Raw genomic sequence first — 14,466 nt, 5'->3', positions numbered from 1 at the left:
AACCAAATGGACACTGCTGTGAGAAATCTCCAGTCAAAGGCACAGGGGGTGCTAGCACACTTAGAGTGCAGCACCCGTAGGGGAACACATCTTGAAGAACCACAGTAATTGCGCAGGGTGAGTAATCATTTATTTTCACAGGTGACCACTAATTGTGTGTGCCTTCTTTTCTGAGTGCCCAACTTAAGCCTTTGGGGCAGAGTACTCACAACTGCAACTGAAGTCAATGGGAACTGTACTTTGAACATATAAAGTGCTATATAATAAGGACCCTGAGAAAATTGTTTTCATACACTGAGGTGAAATTGTGAAATTAGCCCAGCCCTGCAATTTTTCCCACAAGAAGGACGCTGAAGTGGGCATCTGTGTATGCCATTCTTATGTTCATTGCATCTTTTGGGTTCCCCTCCCTCCAACCTGCTGCTCTAACAGTGGGGTAGCCAATGAGTATGCATTGTCCCTCAGGACTGCTCTCCCATTGGCGCTACATCTGCACCCCGAGGCACCATCCCTTGCTGCATATTAACAAGCCCAGAAGACGCGAGTGGAAGTATTGCATGGAGATGGTTTCCAAAGAGCCTAGTAAAAGAACGAGGGAGCAGCAGCTTCTTGTCAACTCCCGCCACACTGGTTTGACCCATGCTCACCTGCCGGCTACCCCAGGGAGGTAGACCTGTTAGACCCAACTACCCCCTCTGCGACCTCATGGAACAGATACTGGGCAGAGGGGGATACCTGGGTGCAAGTAAAAGGGGGGGGCTGGGAAGATGAGACGGTGGAGGGGGAGCAGCTGAAGGGGTGGGGCTAAGTTGAGAGCCTATGGGTGGGAAGGAGGTTTGAGGGACCGGAGTTGGAACCAGGGACTGAGGTGGCGGGATAAGTGGAGGAGGAGGGGTGGGTATGAGGGGCTGGGAGGGACAACACTTTGTGAGGGAGTATGTGTATGAACTTCACAGAGTGCAAGACAAGAGCACATGGATGCTCGCTTCTGCCTTCCAGCTGCTGTAAAAATTGCTGCAGTTCTGGAGGGACCAGCAGCCAGTTTTCTGAGAGGCACAATAGCCAGCACCACAGCTTGGAACAGAAGCAGCTGCAGCCTCGGGAGAGAGGCAGAAGCATGTGTTCTAAGCGGCAATGGCATGCTGTCTACTGTGCCTTGCGTAAAACAGGCCCCTGAGTGCCCCCTGAACTGCTGTAATTTTCCAACAGTGAGGAGGTGGAAGTGGGCATCTGTGCACACCAGTTTCCTGCTGTTGGAAAAATTGCAGCAGTTGTTGTGGGGACTTGGCGTCTGGTTTTATGCAGAGGAATGCAACATTGATCTTTCACAGACTGCATTCTGTGTGTATCCTAGGAAAATCACTGCTTAACCCATGACACTGCCGTGATTTTTTTTTCTTCCAAATCTGCAGTTTTCTCAGGGCCCTCTATATAATGCTAAGTATTCTGAAAAATCTGATCCTAGGAATCCCACATTGGGCACCCAAAACTAGTGGACACTTTTTACCTTAATCTCTCTGTGCCTCAGTTCCTCATCTGTAAAATGGGGATAGTAATATATCACCTTGCGTCCCAGGAGTGTTGAGAAAATAAATTCATAAATATGTGTGAAGCACTGAGGTACTGCTGTGTTGTGTGCCATTGAAAAGACCAAGGGGAAATTTAAAAAAATTTATTCAGGGTTTGAATAGTATGTGGTGACTAAGGCATGAGGTTGCACATTGAATAATGAGGGTGAAACAAAATATTGAATAGCTGCTCATTCAATGAGCACTGTCCATCCTGTTCACAGAAGGAGGCCGGGATCTATGGAAAAAAATAGTATGTGATGTAAAGACTGTATCATAATGCATACTCACGGGGGGGCTGAATTAAGGTTGTATAGGCAACCTTAATTCAGGTATTCCCTAACTTTTAATTCCTTCAACCTTAACGTTCTTTTAACAAAGGTTTGTAGGTGTAAATTTTATATTTAAGCTAATAGGAGCTGTTAGGTTTCTCAGAACTTGAAAATCAAGTAATTTAGGTGTCTACATTTAGATTTCTATTTTTTAAAATCTTATTTTAAATTAAAAGGAGATAGCAAAGCAAGATCTAGAGAAAAGAAAGCTAAAAAGAATGCTGATACATACTTAGAAATCGGAATGGAACAAGTAATCAGTTTCACACATACAGAATGGGAAGAGACTGTCTAGGAAGGAGTACGGCAGAAAGGGATCTAGGGGTTATAGTGGACCACAAGCTAAATATGAGTCAACAGTGTGATGCTGTTGCAAAAAAAGCAAACATGATTCTGGGATGTATTAACAGGTGTGTTGTGAGCAAGACACGAGAAGTCATTCTTCCGCTCTACTCTGCTCTGGTTAGGCCTCAGCTGGAGTATTGTGTCCAGTTCTGGGCACCGCATTTTAAAAAAGATGTGGAGAAATTGGAAAGGGTCCAGAGAAGAGCAACAAGAATGATTAAAGGTCTTGAGAACATGACCTATGAAGGAAGGCTGAAAGAATTGGGTTTGTTTAGTTTGGAAAAGAGAAGACTGAGAGGGGACATGATAGCAGTTTTCAGGTATTTAAAAGTGTTGCCGGCACAGGGGCCCGAGGACAGCAACAGTGAGGTTCGTTGCCCGGAGTGCTTCGCGCCAATAAACATACCGGGGTGGAGAAACAATCAAAGTTTATTTGAGATCTCAAAGTGGTGCAAGGAGACAGGCAAGTCTCAAATCGAGCACACCAGCAGAAACAGTTTCTCTCTTCTTTATACATTTTACAACTAAGCCCCCCCTCTCTCCCCCTCTCTCCCACCCCTCCTCTACTCCCCCTCCCCTCTCTACCAAAGGCATGTTCATACATTTAAGCAACTAAATCATTCTAGGGCTATAAATCTAGCTTGTTAGTAACTTCTCTCTAAACAGTTATTTGGTCCTGTTTACCCTTAGTTTATTACCCCTTCCCCAGCTAGAAACATGCAAACCTCATCATTATTGTTTGGTACCTGAAATGAGCAAGGTCGTAATTGCTAACTAGCTATTTACACATTCCAATTCCTGTCCTTGGTTGTTAAGGTCGATCAGAGTTAAACATGGAAGGACAGAGTTTAAACATGGAAGAACTCTGGCTCAGGCAGGCATAGTAACCCCAACAAAAGGGTGTCATAAGGAGGAGGGAGAAAACTTGTTCACCTTAGTCTCTAAGGATAGAACCAGAAGCAATGGGTTTAAACTGCAGCAAGGGAGGTCTAGGTTGGACATTAGGAAAAAGTTCCTAACTGTCAGGGTGGTTAAACACTGGAATAAATTGCCTAGGGAGGTTGTGGAATCTCCATCTCTGGAGATATTTAAGAGTAGGTTAGATAAATGTCTATCAGGGATGGTCTAGACAGTATTTGGTCCTGCCATGCGGGCAGGGGACTGGACTCGATGACCTCTCGAGGTCCCTTCCAGTCCTAGAATCTATGAATCTATAAGTAATGTATATGTTACCTACTACTTTGCATTGCACATATAATACCTTGCTTTTTAAAATTACGGTAAAGGAAATGAAAGTGATTCATTTTGCATTGCTTTGCTGATGTACACTGTTTAAAACATATTTTTCATGCTTATTATATGCTCTGACATTAAGAAATTCTTTTAATTTACTTCATACAGGAAGTAAAGTAAAAACAATTAATGTTAGTGTACACAAAGAGTTTTTCATGCATAGTTTAGATTACGAAATTTAATATGATCTTTCAGCTATAGCTAAATCTCCTTTAAAAGGCATTTGAAGTAAAATATTACTGTCAAAGCATACTTACAGGATAGTGTGTGTTTGTATGTGTGTATATATATACTCAACGACTTTTAAAGGCAACCAGTCATGCTCATTTCACTCAAACTTAATTTGCTTGTTTTATTTAAGTGCTAATTTTACTTTAAATGTAGCTTCTTCCCTTACAAATCTACTTTAGCTTTGTACTTGTGATAGAATAATTTCAGCAATAATATAAATGTTGCAAATTTCACACAGTTATCCTTTGCATGCTACTCTTAATTTTATTTTATGCTGTGAGCTTTAATTCATTGCAGAATAGCACAGAGTACGTTGATGTATTGCTATGACTTTAGCATTTATTTCATAATTAATCTTGGCATGTGCACAATTAAATGACACTATCAGTTTTTTCATCAGTTTTATGTGATGAAAGGTTTACCCTCTGAGGCTTAGAAATATTTTTTTCGATACTAATTTAAATACTTTGCCGTTTGGCAATTGTATTTTTTCCTCCTGTGTGATCAATGGAGCAAAATTCATTTTTGTAACAAACTTCCAGTTTATTCTTGTTCCCCAAGCTGGCAGGTGCTGAGGGTGCCTTGTCAGCAACCCTTCTGTCCAATTAAGGAGTTGTGTTATGTGGATCCAAATGGAATCCCGTCAGTCCAGTCTTCTTTGTCTGGAAGGATGATGGCTAAGCTATTGGACATGAAGATTGGGGTATAAAGTTACAGTTGAGATAAAGGATCATGGAGCTCCCTTATGGACTACAGGAAATCATATTCTACTCAGATATGTTTGTTTGTTCACTAACATCATTGTTCATGTCAACAATTTTCCAGAAAAAAATATACATTTGATAGTTTAATTGCTGTGGTGTTAGTTAAGAGACAGCAGAAGAACCACAAAACATTCTAATTTTATAGATCTAACAAAAGTAGTGAGATATTTTAACTTAGTTGCAGTAGAGTGCTACATTTTTAAAAACAGACAGTTACCTATAATTTAGGACCATAGAAATTAGAGATGGAAAAGATTTACATTTCTTGGTCTTGTAATCCATTTCTTTTGCCAGTCAGGATTTTCCCTACATAACCTTGATGATCTTCTCCACAGAATTTATTAATTTTAATATATCCAGTGTTGGACCTCAGACTTTGATAGTGTCATTTTAATTTTTTCTTTATTAAAGATCTGGAAGAGCATTTTGGTAACATGTAATTCATTTATGAAACATCAAATACCTTATAAGTAGTGGTGTTTTAGGGATGTATCTTAAAGTGGGAGCCCTCACAAAATCTCTTTACTCTAATTCTTGTACTTCTGAGGTAAACTATATAACACAATTCACTAGTTATAAGTTACTGTTTCTCTCTTGTGTTTTATGTTCTGGATAGTTCCATGATATTTGGTTATAATCAGTAGATATGTTATCTGAATTTCAGATTAAGAAATGTGATGTTTAGAAGTATGTTCTAGAAATTTCATATATAAAGTTCATATGAAATATTTACTTCTTTTGAAAGCATTTTTTCCTGATTTGACATTTGTATTTATGATTTACTGATGTTTGCTATTCTGTGGATTAGATCTCCTTGCTGAAACAGAATCTGGAGATGCAGCTTTCCCAGTCTCAGAGCTCCTTGCAACTGCTACAGGTGCAGTTTAGTCAGGAGCGACAAAGGCTTACCCAGGAGCTTGAGGAACTGGAAGAAGAGCATCAGCAAAGGCATGAATCCCTGAAGGAAGCGCATATACTTGCATTTCAAAACATGGAACAAACAAAAGAACAAAAACAAAAGGCATGTTCATATGGATATTTCAGACAAGTGTATAGGGTACATCACGGAAACATGATTAAACATACCAATATACAAAATATTGAGAGAATTAGTAAAAAAAATTCTTTGCATTATTTCTTATTTCTTTTTTCAAGAGATGTAACTTACATTAGTAATATGATTACTACAGTTAAATATTATGCAGGCAAATTGAATAACTTCCTTTATAATATAGACATTACCTAGTAGAAGTTTAGCACCCTGTTCTGTCTTCTGGCATCATGTTAGTATATTTAATCATTATCAACATCACCTACATATTTTTGTCCAATAATCTGATTCTGAGGGGTTTTTTAAAAGTTCCTACTACACTATAGTTCATGTTGTTATATGTAATAACTTTCTTTGTACTTTCCAGGACATCCAATATAGCTCTTCTTTTAATTTGTTACATTATATTTCTGAAATGTGGTCACCGCATCTCAAAAAAGATATATTGGAGTTGTAAAAGGTTCAGAAAAGGACAACAAAAATTATTAGGGGTATAGAATGGCTTCCATATGAGGAGCGATTAATAAGACTGGGACTTTTCAGCTTGGAAAAGAGACGACAAAGGGGGGATATGATAGAGGTCTATAAAATCATGACTGGTGTGGAGAAAGTAAATAAGGAAGTGTTGTTTACTCCTTCTCATAACACGAGAACTAGGGGTTATCAAATGAAATTAATAGGCAGCAGGTTTAAAACAAACAAAAGGAAGTATTTTTTCACACAATGGACAGTCAGTCTGTGGAACTCCTTGCCAGAGGATGATGTGAAGGTCAAGCCTGTAACAGGGTTCAAAAAAGAACTAGATAAGTTCATGGAGGATAGGTCCATCAATGGCTATTAGCCAGGATGGGCGGGGATGGTGTCTCTAGCCTCTGTTTGCCAGTAGCTGAGAATGGGTGACAGGGGATGGATCACTTGATGATTACCTGTTCTGTTCTTTCCCTCTGGGGCATCTGGCATTGGCCACTGTCGGAAGACAGGATACTGGGCTAGATCGACTCTGGTCTGACCCAGTATGGCTGTTCTTATGAAAAAACTTCTCACACCACTTCTCAGAATTTGCTAGAGTCCTTTTGAAATTTGTTTCTTCACACTTGTGTACATCATATGCTTCCTTATTTTGTCTACTGTCTAAGGCCCTGAACCTGCAGTGTTTGTCCATGGGCATACCACCGTTCCTGCTTAGAGCCCCATTTACTTTGTTGGGGCTCCATGTGAGATCAGGCGTCTTCTCATGAGCAATGTTAAGTAAGATCAGGGCTGAAAGTTGTAACATTACTTCTGTTACAAATCCTTTTAAGCCTATTCTGACACCCTTGCTCAAATTGAGTACAGTAGAACCTCAGAGTTATGAACACCAGACTTACTAACAGACCAGTCAACCACACAACTCATTTGGAACCGGAAGTACCAAATCAGGCAGCAGCAGAGACAGAAAAAAAAACAAAAAACCAAATACAGTACAGTACTGTGTTAAATGTAAACTATGAAAATAAAAGGGAAAGCAGCATTTTTCTTCTGCATAGTAAAGTTTCAACGCTGTATTAAGTCAATGTTCAGTTGTAAACTTTTGAAAGAACAACCATAATGTTTTGTTCAGAGTTACAAACATTTCAGAGTTATGAGCAACCTCCATTCCCAAGGTGATCGTAACGTTGAGTAGTACCTAACTTTACATGTAGTGCTGTTCATTTCAGTGGGATAATCTGTACAGCAGAGTGCTGCCTAATTTGAGAAAGGATGGCAGAATCTAGACAAGTAGTTCTCAAACTTTTGTACTGGTGACCCCTTCCACATAGCAAGCCTCTGAGTGTGACTCCCCTTATAAATTAAAAAACACTTTTTAATATATTTAACCCCATTATAAATGCTGGATGCAGAGCGGGGTTTGGGGTGGAGACCGACAGCTCGCAACCCCCCCCATGTCGTAACTTCACGACCCCCTGAGGGGTCCCAACCCCCAGTTTGAGAACCCCTGATCTAGACATTTGTGATTTTAAAAAGAATTTTCAGAACTGAAAATATGCATCTATGTCCTCAACCTGGGCATTATTTTTTTCATAGTATTTAAAAGGTGATAAAGCATTTTTTTCTTTTACCCACTGTAAGCTCAGAAATGATTGTGATTTCATACTTCATTTTGTTCACACCTGGATCAAAACCACCCAAACAATAAATAACTTTAGAAACTTAAACTTAGGGTGTAAATGGTCCTTGTATCCTGCCATTGTTCCATGCACAAATTGGGAGTAGATTATGGTCCTTACTCTTTATACTCAAAAGTACTGGTAATCACCAGTGATGGGAAAGAATAAGAAAGAAGTCCTCTGTGGCACTTTAATTTGGGGAAGTAGAATAAAGATTACATTTTTAATGATGGCTTGAGTATGTCATTGGCTTTTTTAAATGATAAATGGAGGTATTTTTAATAATACATGCATTTTTTTGTCATTTAAAAAAATCCTTTCTGTTAGTTCATTGTTAAATATTTTATGCATTGTTTTAGTTTGTGTAAAAAAAATTCTCCTTTTGGATTTCATAGGAACTAGAAGAGCATTTACAACAAAAACATTCAGAAGAACTTCAGACACTGAAAGAAGCACACAAACAAGCTATGGAAGGTTTCAAATTGGAAATGGAACAGGAACTTCAGACTCTTCGATTTGAGCTGGAAGATGAAGGGAAAGCTATGCTAGGTATACTATTTTCAAGCTAGTGTAAATTGCATCAGAAGATATGATTACTATTTGCATAATTAATATAACTGTAGACATCATAAAGCACTTTCCACAAACTTCATAGCACTATAAGTGAAAAATAGTATAAAACTAAGGATGACATTATGAATAAAGAGGGTAAATAATTTAAATAAATATAAAGTCGTAGAGTGGGATTTTCAAAAGCATTCAGCATTGGCCTACAGGAATTTGATTTCAATGAGAGCAGGTAGATCAGCTGAGCCTTTGGAAAATCCCAGTATTAAGTATTCTAGAATGATGTATCAGCAACCAGAATTTCATGATGGAGAAGGTTTCAGAAAGTACCAATGAAATAGAACAACTAGAATAGTTTCAGCATATACATGTAACAATGGTAAAAATGAAGAGACTAAGGATCCATCTGTACTGCAAAAACATTTTAGTCAGGTGACTCAATAAGTACTATTTGCTAATTACTATGTATATTACTAATCTATAGTGTATTACAAATCAATCTGATTTGTAGAATAGACAGACCCTTAACTAGAGAGGTCCATAGTTTTAGCCTGGTTAAGGAATGTGGTTACTAAAAAATCAGCTTGTACATGACTGGGTTCCTTGACTTTTATTTTTGGCATATAGATGAGTATCATTTTATTTATTTTTGAGCCCCTATGAATGTGCTAGGCACTGCACAAAACAAAAAATCCTCAAAGAATGCACAATCTAAATTCAATACAACAGAACAAGTGAGGATCATAAACTGATGAGAAGGTGAGAGGAAGGACAAAGGGTGACAATCATGCAATTTACTCCATAACATACACACACTTGATAGTTCTGAGTTGTTTGTTTTTTAATTTAAGGAACCTTTCCCCTCTCTCACTTTCAACTGGTGAGATGGCAGGAATTAACTTCTAGAAGGAATTTGAATGAGGCAAGTTAGGTGGCTTGGTGAATAGACTTGTGGGAAAGAACTGGACACTTAAGGTGCTGTGGAAGAAGACAGAGATGCCTGTGAGATGAGGTGATTAAGGGAATACTGAAGCTGGTGTCATTGGTGGAGCAGAGGGATGGGGGAAATGCAAAAAAGTGGCTAGATTGTACAGGTGGGCAAAGGTTGCATGATGGTAGGACCTTGAAGACAAAGACAAGAAGATTGAAATGAAATGCTGTTCAGTGGCTCCCCAGTGAGTGATTCAAAGAGGCGAAATGATATATTCAGAGCAAGATGAGATTCAGAAGAGAAGGAAGATGGGGGAGATATTTTTGGCAGTGATATTTTGGCTTGACTGGAGGGTGAGGGGCAGGTGACAAGGGTAGTATGAAAAAAGACATGAAGAGGAGACTGCAAGAGTCAAAGCAGGAAGTAACAAATACAGAGAAGTGATTTGCCTATTAGGACAAAAAGGAAAGGGCAGATTTTAGAAATATTATGAAGGGGAAATCAACCTGGATAGCAGTAAGAAGAAGAGGAAGGATTCAAAGATTATCCCTCAGTTTAAGGGCCTTGGTAACAAGGAGCATTGTGGTGTTGTCAACTGCAGCAGAGAATGGGGGAAGTGGGCCTTAAAAACAAATCAAAAATTGTGATTATGTACATAGTTGCAAGATGTCATTTTGGTATAAGATGGCATTTTTCTGGTAGTTTCTGGTTAGGTCACACTTTATCCATGTCACATAATGACTAAGCAAAAATATCACTGTATATGTAGAAATGCTTGTCAATTATGCACCAGCAGCATGTCTCACCTGAACTCACTACTTTCATTCTGCCTTGTGCGCTACCATTTTCATTCCTTCTTTTAGTAGTGGTTGTTTCCTGTTCCCTTAATTGAAATGTTTCCTTACTAGTTCAGCATCTTTTCCAGTTAGTTTAGCTTAATCTTTCCACCTGAAAAATCAAAGAAAACAATCCTCTAGCTACTCCACTTTTGATGAGGCAGTGCATCTCAGCAGTGTTGGGTCTCCCTGTCCATCTTGCTTACACTTCTCTAAGTCATTGTTGTAGCAGTCATAGTCCAGAGTTAATCTTGGTCCATCAACCTCATGCTTCCCAGCTGGTGAAGAGCCTATGCTCAGAGATCTCCCATCCAAATAGAGTTGCTTGTTATCTTTTTTCTGGCAGATCTCTCTTTTCAAACTGTGTTGTTTTTTTGTGAATTTTGTGAATTTTGGGCTTTGGGGTTTTTGTTTTTGTTTTTGCTGTTGCTGGCTTGCCCTTTGTGATGGCTTAATTCCAGCTTTCTACATCTGTGTTCCTCATTATGTCAAAACTAATAACCCATTGCAGTGAAAAGAAAGGGCCCAATATTAAATATTTTCAGCACATTATCAAAGTCAGGTTACCTCTGACTCTAGTCTTCTCACACAGACAAATCTCCTGTAGACTTAGTTAATGTTGGCTCCACAACACTAGCCGGAATATTCTTTCTGATCCTGGAAGGCAGGGTATCAGGGATAATGCCAATTTCAACTTCTTGGACAAGCTAAAGTAAGAGCCTCCAGACACCTTTCATGAAAGGACCTATCTGCTTGTTGCAGGAATTTGACAAAATGTCTCACATTATTCCCACCCCTTTCCCTCAGCCCTAACAAAAAGTGGAGAGGATTTGGTCTTCATGGTTGAAGAGGGGAATCTGGACAATGCCTTTCTTCAGTTGCACCCTTCTTTTATGGTTCTTCAGAGCAGTACTGGGGCAGTCCCAGACACCTGTTTTTCCCACTCTGCTACAAACAGAGACAATTTGTGAGCACACAAAGCAAAACTGTTGTCTTGTCCACTGAAAGTGAACTTAGCAATGATCTGTTGCTTCAACCAATCCAGCAACTGAGTATTTTTGTGAACCAATCCAAGAGTTTCCTCTTAATCCTGCACAGTCTCATGCACCTTGGAATGCTCTCCCAGATCCACAAAGGGATAGTATTCATCTTGACAAAAGGTCTGTCTACACTAGAGCTGGAAGGTGTAAATTCCAGCTCAAGGAGTCATATTTGTGCTAGCTCTGATCAAGCTAGCAAGCTAAAAATAGAAGTGTAGCTACTGCAGCCTGAGCAGCATGAGGGACTAGCTACCCTGAGTACAATCCTGTCTAAGACGCTAGATGTGTACTTGGGTTGGCTACCTCATCCCACCACTTGCATCACTACAGCCCCACTTCTATTTTTAGTGCACTAGTTCGGTCAGAACTAGTGTGGGTATGTCTCCTTGAGCTGAGTTAATACCTTCCACCTCTAGTTTGGACATACTTTAAAAAGTATTGCAAACAGAAAGCTGCAATCAAGGAATTTGTGGTGCAGTTAGCTGCACCACATCACTAATCAGTAGGCTTTCTACATTCTTTTAAGGTACCCTTGGAAAAATTGACTTGACCTAGAGTTTAAACTGACCTCAGAGCCATGAACCTCACTTTGAATCTGTGAATATTAAAGTTCTGGTTTTGGCTGCTATTGTTTAAACTAGATAGGTCAGTGAACTGTTTTTTTCTCATCAGCCCTTTTAGAAGAGGGATATTGGTAAATTGGAGAGAATTCAGAGAAGAGCCACAAGATTAAAGGATTGGAAAACATGCCTTATAGTGATTGACTGAAGGAGCTTGTTTTCCTTAGTAAAGAGAAGGGAAAGAGATGATGTGATCAGTTTGTAAGTACCCTACAGAAATTTGGTAGTGCAGCAATTTGATAGTAGATTCTTCAGTCTAGCAGACAAAGGTATAACCAGATCCATTGACTGGAAGTTGAAACTAGACAAATTCAGACTGGAAATAGGCATACAATTTTAACAGGTAGGGTAATTATTGGAACAATTTACCCAGGGTCATGGAGAATTCTCCATCACTGGCAATTTTTAAATCCATATTGGATGTTTTTCTAAAAGATATGTTCTAGTTAAAATAGGAATTACTTGGGGAAGTTCTTTGGCCTGTGTTATACAAGGGATCGGACTAGATGATCTCAGTGGTTCCTTCTGTCCTAAGAATCTGTACTGTCATCTATAATAGGGTTACCATATCTCATAAATAAAAAAAGAGGACCCTCCACGGGCCCTGGCCCCGCCCATTTCCCCACCCCTAGCCCCGCCCGAACTCCGCCCCTTCCCCACCCTAACTCCGCCCCCTCCTCCCTTCCACGGGGAAAGGGCTGCCCCAGTGCTACCGGCTTCAGGGTTTGCCGGGCAGCCCCCAGACCCTGCGCCCCCAGCCGGCGCTTCCCCAGCGCAGCTGGAGCCTGGGAGGGGAAGCGCCCAGCCGGGGGCGCAGGGTCTGGAGGCTGCCCAGCAAACCGTGAAGCCGGTAGCGCTCGGGCTTTGGGCAGCCCCTATGCCTCCGGACCCTGCGCCCCCAGCCGGGCACTTCCCCTCCCGGGCTCCGGTGGCGCAGGGTCTGGAGGCACGGGAGCTGCCCGAAGCCGGTAGCGCTGGAGCAGCCCGGCTCTTAAACAGAGCCAAAGAGTCGGGGAGGAGCAGAGCCGCCATTTTCCCGGACATGTTCGGCTTTTTGGCAATTCCCCCCGGACGGGGGTTTGACTGCCGAAAAGCCGGACATGTCCGGGAAAAAGAGGACGTATGGTAACCCTAATCTATAAACACACATGTTTTTACATACTACATCTTCTTTCATGTAAAATCAGATTTTCTGTCCTTTTTTTTGGCCCTCTTTTTTAACAAGATAGAGAATCAGCAATATTGCTACATATCAAAAGAGCAATAAAATATTATCTTAACAGAATCCAAGAATTTGAATTAGATGAATGTCTGTTTTTCTGATTTGAGGGTCCCAAAAAGAGTTTTAAAGTTTCCAGAGTTCGCTGGCCTAGATGGATTAAGCACAAAAGAAGCTCCTAATGCAGATGGTCAACCCCATCTGATAGGGATTAAATATAATCTGATTAGATCAACTGCCACTTAGGGTATGTCTTCATTGCAGAGTTAACCTAAACTTGAACTCTTAGCCCAAAACCCTCTCCCGTTCTCTCTCTCTCTCTCTCTCTCTCTCTCTCTCTCTCTCTCTCTCACACACACACACACACACACACACACACACACACACACACACACACACACACACACACACACACACACACACACACACACACACTTTTATCTTTGGTGATACATTACCAGTGTGGGTATTCAGACTTATGGGTAGACAAAGGCGAACTGAGGTGGCGACCACAGGTGCCAGACTGTGGGGGGGCACCACTAGGACCCCGAGTGTAGAAAATTGTATCTGCTGCTGGTGCATATGTATTCTCTCTGCTCTAGATGCACAAAGATGGTGGAGTGCTGTACTGGAGAAAGGAAGGCACAACAAACCTAACAGGCAGGCAGGAGAAGAGGTGAGAGGGAATAACAGAAAGCTGCAGGGACAGAGAGGAGGAGCAGCCTCTTATGTACCTCTCTAGCACCCCCAGGAGCCTGGACTGATTAACACCAGCTTCTCAGGGAGATTCCTGTTTCCTGCTGCTTCCCTGAACCCACTTGAGGAGAACAGGCAGTCAACTGAAGTAGTAGGAGCCAGTTAGGCCCTTAAGACGCTGATATCTTCTCTCACTCAGGCCCTGCTACTAGCCTGCTTATTTGTCCCCTTCAATTGAGTGTTGAGAGCCACTATAGCTGGCACAGAATAGCAGTCATGAGTGAAAGAAGAAAACGCCCCTCTGGGGCAGCATTCAGAAAAAGAAAGCAAGCAAAGGAAGCTTGTCTATCTAAACAGGAGGGAGCTCTCCTGAGATACATAGACACAAATGTTCACAGTGAGCCTTCCGCCCCCAGTGAGGATGTGAGTGGTGAGGAGATGCCTGATCTTCCAGTTAGTCAGAGTGCAGGTGACTTGGCAGCTACTGCAGCATCCATACCTCCAACTCAAATGGAAGTAACCATGCACATTCCTGAAGAAAAGTGTAGATCAGAGAAGAGTGTGGTAGAGGCGCAAGAAACAGCTGCTGCTGAGTTTAGTTCCTTAAGTCTACATGATCCAGGACTGTGAACCCACTTGAGCAGTAGCCTGAGGGACTTCCTTGTACCGCATGGGCCACAGCAAGTGAAAAACTTCATGTTCCCCAAAGACAATGAAAATAGAAGTTTCCATCCAACACATTACTGGCGTGAAATCCCCAATGGTGACAAAGTGGAGAGGCCATAGTTTGTGTACTCAAAAACCCAGAACGCTGCATACTGTTTTT

General features: G+C 41.0%; 1 protein-coding gene across 27 annotated transcripts in view; it reads left to right on the top strand.

Moving 5' to 3' along the window:
• Positions 1-14,466, top strand: part of FAM184A (family with sequence similarity 184 member A) — a 161,102-nt gene that overhangs the window by 108,880 nt on the left and 37,756 nt on the right. For all 27 annotated transcript variants that reach the window (XR_010599606.1, XR_010599612.1, XR_010599610.1 and 24 more), the window contains 2 exons: positions 5,342-5,554; positions 8,127-8,280. Coding sequence is in view for 18 of the 27 variants with exons in the window: in XM_065588421.1 (XP_065444493.1) it covers positions 5,342-5,554; positions 8,127-8,280 (367 nt within the window). In the remaining 9 variants the exon portion in view is untranslated. The remainder of the gene's footprint in view (positions 1-5,341; positions 5,555-8,126; positions 8,281-14,466) is intronic.

Source organism: Chrysemys picta, chromosome 3 (genome assembly GCF_011386835.1).
Source record: "Chrysemys picta bellii isolate R12L10 chromosome 3, ASM1138683v2, whole genome shotgun sequence".
In the NCBI taxonomy this organism is placed as follows: Eukaryota; Metazoa; Chordata; order Testudines; family Emydidae; genus Chrysemys; species Chrysemys picta.
This window is presented reverse-complemented; position numbering and strand designations above follow the sequence as displayed.